General features: G+C 43.9%; 3 protein-coding genes across 3 annotated transcripts; all 3 read right to left on the bottom strand.

Moving 5' to 3' along the window:
• Nucleotides 1–980: 980 nt before the first annotated feature.
• On the bottom strand, nt 981–5,128 carry LOC147796548 (tubulin alpha-1C chain). The gene is made up of 4 exons (XM_087146179.1): nt 4,974–5,128; nt 2,886–3,108; nt 2,646–2,794; nt 981–2,466 (listed from the first exon to the last, which is right to left on the bottom strand). The coding sequence occupies exons 1-4, from the start codon at nt 4,974–4,976 to the stop codon at nt 1,486–1,488; spliced, it is 1,356 nt and encodes a 451-aa protein (XP_087002305.1). The 5' UTR covers nt 4,977–5,128; the 3' UTR covers nt 981–1,485.
• A 122-nt stretch (nt 5,129–5,250) lies between these two features.
• On the bottom strand, nt 5,251–9,339 carry LOC147796547 (tubulin alpha chain-like). Its single transcript, XM_087146177.1, has 3 exons — nt 8,203–9,339; nt 7,693–7,915; nt 5,251–7,527 (listed from the first exon to the last, which is right to left on the bottom strand). Exons 1-3 carry the CDS (start codon nt 8,203–8,205, stop codon nt 6,389–6,391), a joined length of 1,365 nt encoding a protein of 454 aa, XP_087002303.1. The 5' UTR covers nt 8,206–9,339; the 3' UTR covers nt 5,251–6,388.
• A 710-nt stretch (nt 9,340–10,049) lies between these two features.
• Nucleotides 10,050–14,180, bottom strand: LOC110974456 (tubulin alpha-2/alpha-4 chain-like). The gene is made up of 3 exons (XM_022226111.2): nt 14,021–14,180; nt 11,676–11,898; nt 10,050–11,570 (listed from the first exon to the last, which is right to left on the bottom strand). Exons 1-3 carry the CDS (start codon nt 14,021–14,023, stop codon nt 10,441–10,443), a joined length of 1,356 nt encoding a protein of 451 aa, XP_022081803.2. The 5' UTR covers nt 14,024–14,180; the 3' UTR covers nt 10,050–10,440.
• Nucleotides 14,181–14,724: the final 544 nt, after the last annotated feature.

The raw sequence follows: 14,724 nt of genomic DNA, 5'->3' as shown, positions 1-14,724 counted from the left end.
TTTTTGGTGCTGTTGGTAGGAAGGTAGAGAGGTTAATGGGTCGAAAGATTTAAGGGTAAATTTATATTCATTTATAGTATAAAGACAGCTCTTCTACAACTTCATACGCGGCGTAAAACTGCTAAACAATATTTTCCGAGGCACATCGCTCTCTGTCGAAAAAACGTCCAGCAACATTTCTGACAACTTTAAACGGATGAAAGACTGGATAGTTTCACTGCCTAAAGCAAAGCTCTGGCTTATATTTTATGCTTTTGACATTGGGATTATCGTGTGTCTTTTGTATGACGTTTCGAAGTTTTATTTGCCTGGGGTATCTAACCTTTTGCGGACGTCAACCGCTTTGGAATGAAACATCAGAGGTCAGAATCAAAGGAAAGACAAATTGAAGCTATGATTAGAACTGAAGGAGCTCTCCGTAAAGCCTCCATAAATCACCTCACTAGGTCGTTACCCTTCACTAAAATTCTAACCGTCAGGGTTTCGACTGCAAGGTTGAAAGGTTGCTGAAATTTGTCCAGGGCAAATTGCGTGAATTGATGAACTCCGCACAGCAGATTCGCATCTCCAATCGTCTAGATTCTCGTGGATGATTGAGGGTACGTTTCAGACAAAGATACGCTGGGATGTCCATTGCTGTCGTTTAGAGCTCATAAGGGGTCAGGGATCGGTTAGTTGCGTGGGGGAGGGGGAAGAGAGGGGAGAGTTATGGGACAAGACACAATTATCGAATATGTGGGGCGATAAAGATGAAAATTCATAAAAGGAAATTATAAATAAGATTGCTTTGCGGCTGTAGACCCCTAGGTGAGAGTTTGAGGAGACGGGTTGAGTGTGGCCTCGACATATCTAAATTGTGGATGAACAGTAATAGTTAATTAATGTGAATATTTTTGTACACAGCTGATTTTTTTTAAGGATATAAGGATCGGACCTGACGGTCTCTTTCATAAAAATAAGAAATTACACTATAAACAGGATAAGCGGATCTGACTTCACATTTAATTGCAACATAGTTTGCTACAGAAATAATGCTCGTGTCAGTTCGAAAAGGAAACGCGCATTCCATCTGCTTTGCCTTAAACCTTCTTGCTGTTTATTTATTTGTTTATTTTTAATAATAATTTTCATTCCATTCAAAGTTTATAGAGTGCACTTTTAAAGAGAAACAATAGTTAATTTTAGATTCCCTTCTCTCTTTTTCCTATGCTTAGGTTGGCTTTTATTTTCCCGCCATTTTGAAATTCAGCCCTGCTATTCAAGAAATACAATGTATATAGAGTAATTGTGATCGGTCTAGAGTTTTCTTTGTGGTCATTTGTATGCTAATGAGTTCAATTTTCCTGTCTCTCTTTGGCTTGAGTGAAATTTAACAGTAACTCGGTTTTCTCCATCGTTATTATGTTGAACTTTCAGCAAACTAAATGCTAGCTATGTGCGTAGTTAGTTTTTCCTGTGTTTTGGTGAGATGGATGTTGCTACTTCTTAGTATTCTGCGTCGTCATAATCATCTCCTCCTTCCTCTGATTCGGTGCCGACCTCCTCGTAATCCTTCTCCAGGGCAGCCAGATCTTCACGAGCTTCAGTGAACTCGCCCTCCTCCATACCCTCTCCCACGTACCAGTGGACGAAGGCACGCTTGGCGTACATCAGATCGAACTTGTGATCCAGACGAGCCCAGGCCTCGGCGATGGCCGTGGTGTTGCTCAGCATGCAGACGGCACGCTGCACCTTGGCCAGATCACCACCAGGCACGACGGTAGGTGGCTGGTAGTTGATGCCCACCTTGAAGCCAGTTGGACACCAGTCGACGAACTGGATGGTACGCTTGGTCTTGATGTTTGCAATAGCGCTGTTGACATCCTTGGGGACGACATCACCACGGTAGAGCAGACAACAGGCCATGTACTTGCCGTGACGAGGATCGCACTTTACCATCTGATTGGCGGGCTCGAAGCAGGCGTTAGTGATATCAGAGACAGACATCTGTTCGTGGTGAGCCTTCTCAGCAGAGATGATAGGAGAGTAGGTCACCAAAGGGAAGTGGATACGTGGGTAGGGTACCAGGTTGGTCTGGAACTCGGTCAGGTCGACGTTGAGGGCACCATCAAAGCGAAGAGATGCGGTAATGGAGGACACAATCTGACCTATTAGACGGTTGAGGTTGGTGTAGCTGGGGCGCTCAACATCGAGGTTACGACGACAGATGTCGTAAATGGCCTCGTTGTCGACCATGAAGGCGCAATCGGAGTGCTCCAGGGTGGTATGGGTTGTCAAAATGGAGTTGTAGGGTTCGACGACGGCCGTTGAGATTTGGGGAGCCGGGTAGACGGCAAACTCTAGTTTGGACTTCTTGCCGTAATCGACGGAGAGACGCTCCATGAGAAGAGCGGTAAAGCCAGAGCCGGTTCCTCCACCGAAGCTGTGGAAGATGAGGAAACCCTGGAGACCAGAGCATCTTTCGGCCTGTATCAAGCAGAAGGAACAAGGTAAATAAAACACATCATTTCTGGAGTGTAGCGTTTACATCGTATCTTCGATTCTGTGCAATGCAAGTATACCTTACTTATTTTTATTAAATTGTCCTATGAGTAGTCGTTTTTTCTAAGGTAACTTTATCAACCTGCCATGAACCGGTAACTCACCAGTTTCCCAATGCGGTCAAGAACATCATCAATGTGTTCCTTGCCCACGGTGTAATGACCCCTGGCGTAGTTGTTGGCGGCGTCCTCTTTACCATGTATCATTTGCTCGGGATGAAAGAGCTGACGATAAGGCCCCGTTTTAATTTCGTCTGTGAAATGAAAATGTAGAAGATTTAATATCGCCCTCTACAGCTCGTGTCGATAGAGGCTAGGAAACCTCCAAAGTTATTTAATACATACCAAGAACACTGGGCTCCAGATCTATGAAGACTGCGCGTGGCACGTGCTTCCCTGCCTGGGTTTCGCTGAAGAAGGTGTTGAACGGGTCCGATTCCCCGCCGACTGTCGTGTCACTAGGCATCTGACCATCAGGTTGGATGCCATGCTCCAGGCAGTACAGCTCCCAGCAGGAATTGCCCATCTGGACTCCGGCCTGGCCGATGTGGACTGAGATGACTTCACGCTGTATGAAATAAAACAGAAGACCGGCAGGACGTACATGTGTAACTACCTAGATTGGTGATGCCCTTTCCAGACTCTTTATTTTCCACGAAGTTTTACTCAAGCAATGGACTCCCAGAACATTTCCACCTAACCCTTCATTACCCCAGTCGCCCCAAAACTAAATAACTAACAAACTCAGTCAACGTCAACCTTACCGAAGAATACCTTCAAGATTAGTATTACATCAATCTGTCAGACAAAAATTGGGGCGGGGTGGTTGGTCAATTCACCAGCCGGCCAACCTCCACCCCTCCCCCCACCAGCGAACGAATCATACAACCTGCCTTTTAAGCCGAGCTAGACTAACCACACTATCTGTCGAGAAGTTATTTTTTTTGTATACCAATTACAGTTGTATCCATTTTCTTTTTTCCATTTTAAACTTCAATTCGTATGGACTCCAGCTACCTCAATCTTGCCGAACATTAAAGCGCCCCCTACCACGAGAGGTCGCACTCTCTATTGACAAAACGACTTTTGGTTTCACAGTCTCCATTGATGAGCCGCAGCTACATTTGGCATTGGAGTTCCCTTTTCTTTGACCTCAGAGTATCAAGAGGAAACGGAAAATGGAGGTTTGAGATCGAGAACCCAAAGTCGGAAATCAGCCGAGCAGATGGCGTATCTTGTGCAGGAAATAGTGGTTAGAACACAGTTTGTCGACAATAGCATGAGGCATTTAAGTTGTTACAGGATATGTGCGTGTTTAAGCAACACCAGCAAGTTTTGTTTTATCGTTTCGTTCCGCGGCATTTAAATTGCCACATTTCTGTCTTTTTATGCTGATAGACGTGCACTTACAGCTCTGTCGGACACAAATGTAATTAAGGAAACAATGCATGAAGTTTACATTGAATAAAGAAGAATATCTGTTAGGTACAAATCATCATTCGGACAAGATAAAATAAATATTCAGACAACATTTAGTACATTTTTCAGTGAATAAGGATAAATCCATTGTTCTTCCAAGAGGGAAAACTGTTATACCGCTGTGCTAGTTCAGAAATTTTAGGGCCATGCTATAACTTGTCTAATCTTTCTTTAGAAAAACCGGGCCCCACTTTTTAAAGTTCCCATGTTGCAGTTGAAAATTCGTGTTGCATGTTTGCTGTGCAGTTTAAATCAAAGAGGTAAGTTTTGTTTATGGGTATGTATGGGTTTTGGATGGCATGCTACTGTGGTAGGGACCGTTCTATATTCCGTGGAGTCTCGTGTGTATACGCTCGTCATCACTGTAAAGCGTATGATGGAGTATTTTTCTTGTGCAGGTTATAAGCCGCTTCCGCAAGGCGTCACTTACTATATGTTTAACAATGAATTGAAACAGGTGTCACAAGCAAATACAGCATTACATTTTATACTTTATCACACCGAACGACTTGCCATCTAAGCAGAAATGACCAAGTTCGATTTGCAACCATTTGCAAACCGGCGGTCGTTTTTACTTGGTAACCTGTGCATATAATGTATCCTGGATACCATGTAAAATCGCCCAGTGGTTGACAAATGGACGCTGACCGAACCTGGCCATATTGTTTTATTTAGAGCATAGACATTAGGGATCGTTCCAAGCAGGCAGTGACTCGTGATCATAAGACCACTTTAGCAAATTGATGCATTGCTAGATTGCCTTTACTCGCTGCTACTATTGCACTAGTATGCTGTAAAAGAAAGGCGACTTTTTGAAAGTTGTCTCTTACATCGAGTTGCCAGAAGTTGCTAAGCTTGAGTTGACTTCAGCGTTTTTAATACACAGGCTCGCTTTCATGCGAAGAGACAGAGAGATAAATAGTGAGAAGAACAAAAAACGTCCTTTGTACTTACCATTTTGGTGTCTTGGTTTTACTTTGTCTCCTAGTGCAAGTTTAAAAATGATAAGAAGCTAGATGATTTTCTTGTCTTCTTCAGCCAGAGATGAGGAGTGGCTAAGAAGTTGCCTCTAACTTACTCAACAGCAGAGTGGCACGCCGCAAATAATGTACCAGTAGTTCGCACTGTCTGGGCGTGGACGTACATCGGGCATCCGACGGCTAATTCATGTCTGACACGAGCCCACCCTCGATTATTTAGATTTCGAGCGCAATAATCGAAACTTTGCGAGATGCTCACATGCGTGGTATTCAAAATAGCGGTAGAAAAATTACTTCAGGCATGTTATGTCAGTGTGAGAAATGTCGTACAATTATTTATGCATGAAACAGTCACGGATATTTGCGAAAGGAAACCAAAACTTCTGCTTGTATATCCCTTACTGCAGTAAACACGTATCACACAGAACAGAAACAGGAAGCAGCCGACGACATGTCAATGATTTTTGAGAAATTCTACATTTGACATAAGCAGGAAATGACAAATTTGTGATAAAATTTTGCTGAGGCCGACATACGTGAGAGCGAGCGCACGGCACAACACGAGCAGGTGCCGGCTTGTCAAGAACAGAAATTGTAGGTCATGCAACATAAGATTTAAGACGTGATTCAAATCTAACAAACTTTCAAGTCATCCATCCAAGTCATAATTCTACATTACTATTGATCAAAAACTATATGTCAATTGTTTCAGAGGTCAAGTTTAGAGTTTTATACACAGCTCACTCAAAAGTCAGAATAAAAATGATTAAATAAAGTTGCATAAGCCGAGCAGGAGATATTAAGCATAATAATTAGATATTACTTTAATCCTTCATTACCTGACTAAATATAGGACTGGACAAGTCTAGTCTTACTTGAGCTCAGTTTTGTAGCGTTGAATCTGCATAATGAAATAGAGGAAGGAATTAATTGTGCTGGTAAAAGTTGGGCGCCGGTTCATGACAAACCGATTAGGGTGGGCGGACAAACGTGCGTTAAAACCAATCAAAACTAGGTGCGTTGTAGAGTTCATACGATCAAACAATTCATTCCAATGAACATGCGTGCCACTGAAACAAAACATTATTGGCGTCTCTAAAAAGCCTTAGTAATACGACGGTGTCTTCTATAAGACACCCTGTAAGAGACAATCTGCTGTAACACTGTTTTCACTAATCCGTAGAAGATCCCCAGTGATTAGTGCTTTGAATTCTGTCCTTAGATACTCAGATAATTAAAGTCAAGCGGTTGAGACGTTCCTAATCTATTGTTTCTTGTCACAGAGTACATGTACATCTTAAAGGATCCACTAATAGTCACTGTATAATCAGTGATTAAGTTGTAAGCAGTTCTTGATGAACTGATCACTGCTTGGGGACAAATCTTCGTCTAGTACTCTGTGCTATCCTTGACATTCATATCGCTCACGTTATCCCCAGAATCGAGGCCAATCTCCTCGTAATCCCTCTCCAAGGCTGCCAAATCCTCACGAGCCTCAGAGAACTCACCCTCCTCCATACCCTCTCCCACGTACCAGTGGACGAAGGCACGCTTGGCGTACATCAGATCGAACTTGTGATCCAGACGAGCCCAGGCCTCGGCGATGGCTGTGGTGTTGCTCAGCATGCAGACGGCACGTTGCACCTTGGCCAGATCACCGCCAGGCACGACGGTGGGTGGCTGGTAGTTGATGCCCACCTTGAAGCCAGTTGGACACCAGTCGACGAACTGGATGGTGCGCTTGGTCTTCAAGTTAGCAATAGCAAAGCTTACATCTTTTGGGACGACATCACCACGATAGAGCAGACAACAGGCCATGTACTTGCCGTGACGAGGATCGCACTTCACCATCTGATTGGCTGGTTCGAAGCAGACATTGGTGATGTCTGCTACGGTCAGTTTCTCATGGTAGGCTCGTTCGGCAGACAGGACAGGAGCACAAGTGGCAAGGGGGAAGTGAATACGTGGATAGGGCACTAAGTTGGTCTGAAACTCAGTCAGGTCGACATTGAGGGCACCATCAAAGCGAAGAGATGCAGTGATGGATGAGACAATTTGAGCAATGAGGCGGTTGAGGTTGGTGTAGGTTGGGCGCTCGATGTCAAGGTTACGGCGACAAATTTCGTAAATGGCCTCGTTGTCAACCATGAAGGCGCAATCGGAATACTCAAGGGTCGTGTGAGTGGTCAGAATGGAGTTGTAGGGCTCCACAACCGCTGTAGAGATCTGGGGAGCCGGGTAGATGGCAAACTCCAGCTTGGACTTCTTGCCATAATCAATAGCTAGACGCTCCATGAGAAGAGCAGTAAAGCCAGAGCCGGTGCCTCCACCAAAGCTGTGAAAGATGAGAAAACCCTGGAGACCTGTGCACTGGTCAGCCAACTTGCGGATTCGATTGGTGACGGTCTCTATCATTTCTTTGCCCACGGTGTAGTGACCCCTAGCGTAGTTGTTTGCGGCATCTTCCTTGCCAGTAATCAATTGCTCCGGGTGGAAGAGCTGGCGGTAGATACCACCTCGGATTTCATCTGCCATTGAGAAAAGAACGAAAAACAGCAAAAAATCATCATAATCTTGAACACAGATTCTTTCATTGATGTATAAATTTGTGTTTCTTCTTGTTATTACTGCATAACTAAAAATGATTTCTAAATCTCAGAAATAAAGCATTTCAAGTGATTTTTGGGGCTCACCTATAACGGTTGGCTCGAGGTCCATCAAGATGGCGCGAGGAACACGCTTGCCTGCACAAGTCTCGCTGAAAAAGGTGTTGAAGGAGTCCTCACAACTTCCGATGGTCTTGTTACTGGGCATCTGACCATCAGGTTGGATGCCATGCTCCAGGCAGTACAGCTCCCAGCAGGCATTGCCAATCTGGACTCCGGCCTGGCCGATGTGGATCGAGATGACTTCACGCTGACCGGGAAGGGAAAAACAAAAGGAAGGTCAAAATCGACTGGAGTGTCGAGGAGAATTTTGGTGGGGAAGCGACAGGGAAGGGGAGAGGATGGATCAAAATGACGATGACGATCTTCAAGGCGACAGATTTAGGGCCACTGTTGGTGGCCAACTTAACACTCGTAAAATTTACTGCAACATGTGATAGCGATGTGCGACATGCACTTACCAGTCTGTTTGTTTGGTCCGAGAAGATACCCCACTGGATGAATAATGTTACTAAAATGCACGAAGTTAACACTTACCATGTTTGGAGGGATGTAGTTTTACGGAGAACTCTTATTGGCAAAAAGACTCAGCGGAGCGTCGGCGCTTCTTCTCTCCGATGTTACGTCGGCGGATGAAAGTGAGCGAGTGAATATGATTTTCCTCCAAATTATTCTCTCAATTATGTCGATTGGACCTCGTCTAATCATCACTGAGTGGTTGCCATGTCAGCCGCATCAGATCTGTCTCTTACTAGCAAATGAGGTGCGAGACTCATTTCGATAATGCACATATGGTTTTCAAACTGATTGCATGAACGTGAGCGAAGTGGTTTAGCGGGCTACTGCGGTGGGTTCACGAGTACATGAACGTTGACATAATATTTGTGACTTCCCGACTTAATCCTACAAGGGTTTGACCAAAAACTCTGTTTGAATTGCTTGAACTTTGCTGCACTGAGCGACGTAGGAAAAGTCATGTCAAATGTTGCGGATTAAAAAAATAGGAAGAATTAAAGTGACAGGATCTGTATTATAGGCAATAACCCTAACCATTCCGAACCCAACCAGTCTATGCAGCATTTCAATGATCCCTATAAGAGGTTAGGGTTATTTGTGGCTGTAAAATAGACTCCTTAAATGCACAACACCTGGAGGAGTCAGGTTGGCATAATGGTTCTTTCCTCGCCTTCCACTTCTGCGGTCCGGGTTCGAACCCCACCCGGTCCACATGTGGATTAGGTTTTCAGTTCCTACCTGATTTCGTGGGTTTGTTTTCCTCCCACCTCTAAGACTGAAACTGCTTCTCGTTGTCTCCCTCTACAGGTGTCTTCACGCTTGCGAGTTACAGTGCCTAGGGGGCTTTTGAGGAACCCTTGGTGTCATCATCAGAAATGATTAATAATAATAGTAATAATAAAAAAACAATAATAAAAAATGACGTAATGATTCTGCTCATCTATGGAAAGCAGTCCTTCGGTCTATTTCACCTTCAGAAACCCGTTCTTGTGCATATGCATTAAAGGTTAAAGTTGGTTGGTTATTTTAGGTTAATCTTAGAAAAAATAATAAAAATAACTAAAAACAACAGAAAACGAATGAATACCAAGGCGACGAACCCATTATCCAACTCACTTATCGACCGAGTGACCCACTGTCCCGGTTGCCCACCCGCATACCCACCAAAAAAAAAAAAAAAAAAAAAAAAGAGCCCAACTAACCAGCCAACTTAACCAACTACGGTTCCATCGCCATGAAACATTGATCACGCCCCCAGTCGGCGGGTGTAGTGAAAGACCGATTAAAGTAAAGTACGTCGTATACAATCCTCGTTTATTGTTTATTCATCGACGTCATTCCTGCATGCGCCCCGTAAACTTTGTCAGAAGGTAGACCTGTTTTGACGCCTCCATATATCGCAAAATCAGATAGCTAACCACAGCGCCCTCTTTCGACACGAGCTACTAAACTGCAGTCAACAGGAAGATTTGATCAAGTGCACCTGATGTTTTCTTAACTTTTCCTTGTGCTTTTAAAAAGATTTGAGTGCATTTGTGCACTAAAAATTTGAAAAACAACTTAATTTCGTTTGTGGGTCAGTTGGGGGTGTCGTTTTGGCATAAATCTACCCTATTCGGAGCAGTTATCAATGGGGGCAGACTAGTTTGATTAATATTATTTTAGTACGATGCATCTTACCTTCTTACTCTAAACTGTTTTGCTTTTTAAATTTCCAATTCTCCCCAATCGCTTGATCACTCCATGTTACTTACTAATGATGCAATTAGACTGTTACAATTTAACTCCCTTGACTTATCTCGTCTCCCCCCCCCACCACCCGAACAACAACGACAAAAGCAGCAACAAACATTCGTTACACATTCTGGTTGCTGGTAATTGCTGATTCTAACAGAAGCCAGAAATTTATTCAAAACTGACAGTATTGAACATCAGCCTCTGATTTACTACGGCAGAAAAAACGCCCTCTATTGAGAAAAAGATGAGACGTTTGCATGCTGTATCTGCATACAAGTTATGGATGACAAGTCTACGGTATCCGTGTTCAAAAAGTAACTTAGGCTCCTCTGTTGAGCTGAGAAGAGATACCAATCGATATGATTTCATTATGTTAGTCAGGATTTGATTCAGCTTTACACTGTGGTGAATATTATATAATTAATGTTTATGGAGCTTGAAATATTGTAGGTTTCCTGAGCGACTGAAGAATGCATGGAAAGAATAAGATTTCAGTAGAATTGCTGTGCTCACAGGGTGAATTTAGTACTCCTCTCCCGTTTCCTCTTCACCTTCCTCCATTGAATCCATCCCGACCTCCTCGTAATCCTTCTCCAAGGCTGCCAGATCCTCACGAGCCTCAGAGAACTCGCCCTCCTCCATACCCTCTCCCACGTACCAGTGGACGAAGGCACGCTTGGCGTACATCAGATCAAACTTGTGATCCAGACGAGCCCAGGCCTCTGCGATGGCCGTGGTGTTGCTCAGCATGCAGACGGCACGCTGCACCTTGGCTAGATCACCGCCAGGCACGACGGTAGGTGGCTGGTAGTTGATGCCAACCTTGAAGCCAGTCGGACACCAGTCGACGAACTGGATGGTGCGCTTGGTCTTGATGGTTGCTATGGCAGCGTTGACATCCTTGGGAACGACATCACCTCGAAAAAGCAGACAGCAGGCCATGTACTTGCCGTGACGAGGATCGCACTTCACCATCTGATTGGCCGGCTCGAAACAGGCGTTGGTGATCTCAGCAACGGTCAGCTGCTCATGGTAGGCCTTCTCGGCAGAGATGACAGGAGCGTAGGTGGCCAAAGGGAAGTGGATACGTGGGTAGGGAACCAAGTTGGTCTGGAACTCGGTCAGGTCGACATTCAGGGCACCGTCAAAGCGAAGAGATGCAGTGATGGAGGACACAATCTGACCAATCAGACGATTGAGGTTGGTATAAGTCGGACGTTCGATGTCTAGGTTGCGACGACAGATGTCGTAGATGGCCTCGTTGTCGACCATGAAGGCGCAGTCGGAGTGCTCCAGGGTGGTGTGGGTGGTCAGGATGGAGTTGTAGGGCTCCACGACCGCTGTAGAGATCTGAGGAGCCGGGTAGATGGCAAACTCCAGCTTGGACTTCTTGCCGTAGTCGACGGAGAGACGCTCCATGAGCAGAGCGGTAAAGCCAGAGCCGGTGCCTCCACCGAAGCTGTGGAAGATGAGGAAACCCTGGAGACCCGTGCACTGGTCAGCCAACTTGCGCACTCTGTCCAGCACTTGGTCAATATGCTCTTTGCCAACGGTGTAGTGACCTCTGGCGTAGTTGTTGGCGGCATCCTCTTTGCCTGTGATCAGCTGCTCCGGGTGGAAGAGCTGACGGTAGGTGCCGGTGCGAATCTCATCTGTCGATTCAAAAAGTTTGATCTCTTAAAAGCTGTCTTCATTTTGGTCAATTATCATGTGGAAACATGAATGCAAATATCAATAATTTTCAACGTATGTCTTACCGACAACGGTAGGTTCTAGATCGACAAAGATCGCACGAGGGACATGCTTGCCAGCACCAGTCTCGCTGAAAAAGGTATTGAAGGAGTCGTCACCACCTCCGATGGTCTTGTCACTGGGCATCTGACCATCAGGTTGGATGCCGTGCTCCAGGCAGTACAGCTCCCAGCATGCATTGCCCATCTGGACTCCGGCCTGACCGACGTGGACTGAGATACATTCACGCTGTAGGAAGATAAACAAACAGAAATATGGCATAAACTCCAGGATCCAGAATTTCTGAATTTTGAATTGGACCATAATAATAAAGATGATCTCGTGGCACTTTTTAGTAGAAATTATCGCTATGCAAGCCTGCAATGTGAGGACATTCAACAGTTATTAATTATATGTAAACGGGCGAACATATCAAAACTTCTAAGTGTGTGTACACACAAAAAAATAGTCTCAATGCCGACTCTGTTATCAATAGAAAAGTTGTCTTTCTTTTCCTACATTTCTATCCCTTGTCCACTGTTGTGATTGCGGCACTTTTAGGGTAGCGTTGAATTCATGATATGAAGGCAAAGTTGACTATTTCTTGACTATTTCTTGGTTTTAGATTTTAAAGTTGACAAGATTTTAAGAACTGGTTAATTGACGCTAAAGCCCCCATTAATATGGAAGACACCGTTCCGTAATTGGTCTGTGATCATTGGGTTTGTGTATACCACAAGACACGTCTGAATTAATCAGTGTCTCAGATTGAGTATTAATAATTGCTGGCACCGTCACCTTTATTGAACTGCGCACGACATATAATTCTAATTTCCTGTAGGCCTAGGCCACCCCAAGACTTGGTTTTTCTGGCCATTTTTAGCAACTCGTGCAAACAAAGTGCCGAGGTCAACTTGCACTGAGAACTAGCCTATAACGATGCCCTTGTCCTCCAAGTAAGCAAATTTCATATGCTTCAACGATCAGTAAAAATCGACGCACAAAAGAATTGCTGACGCTGTTGGAGTGGTGTATGATCTAAACAGCTGCACGGATCGAACAAAGGCCACGGGCTGTAGCCGTCCTTGGGTTCCCAATCTCGGGTGTTTTCATAATTTGGGAGCCAAGTTTTCGTTGGAACCTTCGCGCCATTTCTCACAAGCTGTCAGACAATAGGACATCAGGAAACGCATGCTTTCTATTGTGTTGGACAATTTCCCACAGATTTTTAAAAAACATAAATAGGTTATGCCATCAAAAAGAGTACTTCAGTTTTCAAGTCCCATTCATTTCACACTATTCTATCCGTAGTCGAAAAGAATACTATGAAACCACAACGTGGCCATGGATAATGCACATTAGTGGACGGTAAAATGCCTATATACTAAAACCAACATTAAATTATTGTTTATGACAATCAGCTTCGATGGGGCGCTCTTTGCAGTGAATTTTTTTTGGGTTCGGTTGGGCCAAATTCCAATTACGACGGGAAACTGGAAGCCACGTACACATTAGTAACTAAAACAAAAATGTGCAAAGATATTTGCATTCATAGTTAAAAGTGATATATTGGCGAAAATCATGTCTGAACGCAGTGTCATTGCAGGATAAAAATACAATTGCTAACCCAAAGTCATTCATCTTTGAATAAACCTGTAACAAGTATATAGCTTAAGCAAAAGGGAAATCCTTTGTTTCTGATTCCATTCCATGACAAAGACTTGGAGTTTTAGCTTTGATCCGACTCTTCAGATTAAGCAATGGCTAACAAGACCGGACATGACATGTGGGAACTTAATGTTTTAAATGAAAGTAAACCAGAGAAGGAACTACATAAATTTTACACAGTCGCGGGCAACATCAGGAAGTACTTGTGCAAGGTTTTAAAAGATGTCTCCAATTTACAAACTATTGATTTAATCTTTCCTCAACAACGACATGTATTTTTCGTATATTCAACGAAGAAATTCCGACATTATAACAGTGCCATTGACCCACGAGTCACAAAGGTCTGATTGAATGTGCACCTGCACCATTTTTACAAGATTGTTGGCCAACGTAACGGCTCGTCTTGGCTCACTAGATAAAACAAGGCGCGGCGCGGCCGCAGAAGATCATGAGCCACGTACGTCAAAACAACACGACATCCATTGAAGATGGTTGAACAAGACTCGCTCTGTACACATTCTCAGTACACGCATATCTAATTAGGCTATCCTGGTCAAGTTGCGCATCATAAAAACTGATCCAGCTTCTCCTTCATATTCCACTTTACCCTTATCACTCGGCAGACTTTACATGGAAATAGTACATGTAACACAACATTAGGGATGGATATTGAATATGAACAAGACGAACAGATGGAGCTTACCATGATGATGAAACTAAGTGTTACTGAGAAATTCCCGAAATATGAAAATTATTCGGTAGAAGAGACGTACGTTGCCTCCAAGGCTAGCTTACACGTCGTAGCTTCAATGGAGCGCTGCGTGCAAATGATAATGTAGTACCGCTGCATGCAAATTATATTCGCCCTCGAAAACATAAGGGCAAAGCGATTGCGCATGTTTTGCGCGTTCGGGGCCGTGATTGGCTGGATGGTTGTCCGCTCGATGGGATGCCATCCGCCATTACTAGCAACAACATCCATCTCAGGCTTCTGTGAGTAGTCTTTGCGCCATGGCCTGGAGGTAAATTAGAAGCAAATCACCAGGTTTTCAGTTTTATAATCCAGCGAGGGAGCCTGTCATCTTCTCAACTTCATTCAACTTCATTACTCGAGTCATACAAAGCCGTTATTATGACTTGTTATTATGATAAAAAAATTCTTCAACAGTGCAGTGTATTAATGATGACATTATTATAATATTTGATGAAGGGATACACCTTGGCTGTGATTTTATTACTTGAGTGACAATTTTGAATACTGTTTAGAATCTCCATGAAAATATGATTTTCTACATGCGCAAGGGACCGATGAAAACAGAAAACGAAAACGTGCAAGACCGGGGTCATTAAAAAACAAATTATTTAGCTAAAATGTATTCATATGACCTCTTGACACTCAAACGCCGA

The sequence above is a fragment of the Acanthaster planci genome, linkage group LG15, assembly GCF_054643075.1.
Source record: "Acanthaster planci isolate LZ-2023a linkage group LG15, COTS_SCS, whole genome shotgun sequence".
In the NCBI taxonomy this organism is placed as follows: Eukaryota; Metazoa; Echinodermata; class Asteroidea; order Valvatida; family Acanthasteridae; genus Acanthaster; species Acanthaster planci.
The sequence above is the reverse complement of the archived record's forward strand: the minus strand, read 5'-3'. Positions and strand labels throughout refer to the sequence as shown.

Excerpts from the sequence above, each read along its gene's own strand:
- LOC147796548 (XM_087146179.1), bottom strand. Across the intron at positions 2,795-2,885 it reads TCTGGAGCCCAGTGTTCTTG|ACGAAATTAAAACGGGGCCT; the intron begins GTATGTATTAAA and ends TTCATTTCACAG. Across the intron at positions 2,467-2,645 it reads TTGACCGCATTGGGAAACTG|GCCGAAAGATGCTCTGGTCT; the intron begins GTGAGTTACCGG and ends TGCTTGATACAG.
- LOC147796547 (XM_087146177.1), bottom strand. Across the intron at positions 7,528-7,692 it reads CCTCGAGCCAACCGTTATAG|ATGAAATCCGAGGTGGTATC; the intron begins GTGAGCCCCAAA and ends TCTCAATGGCAG.
- LOC110974456 (XM_022226111.2), bottom strand. Across the intron at positions 11,571-11,675 it reads TCTAGAACCTACCGTTGTCG|ATGAGATTCGCACCGGCACC; the intron begins GTAAGACATACG and ends TTGAATCGACAG.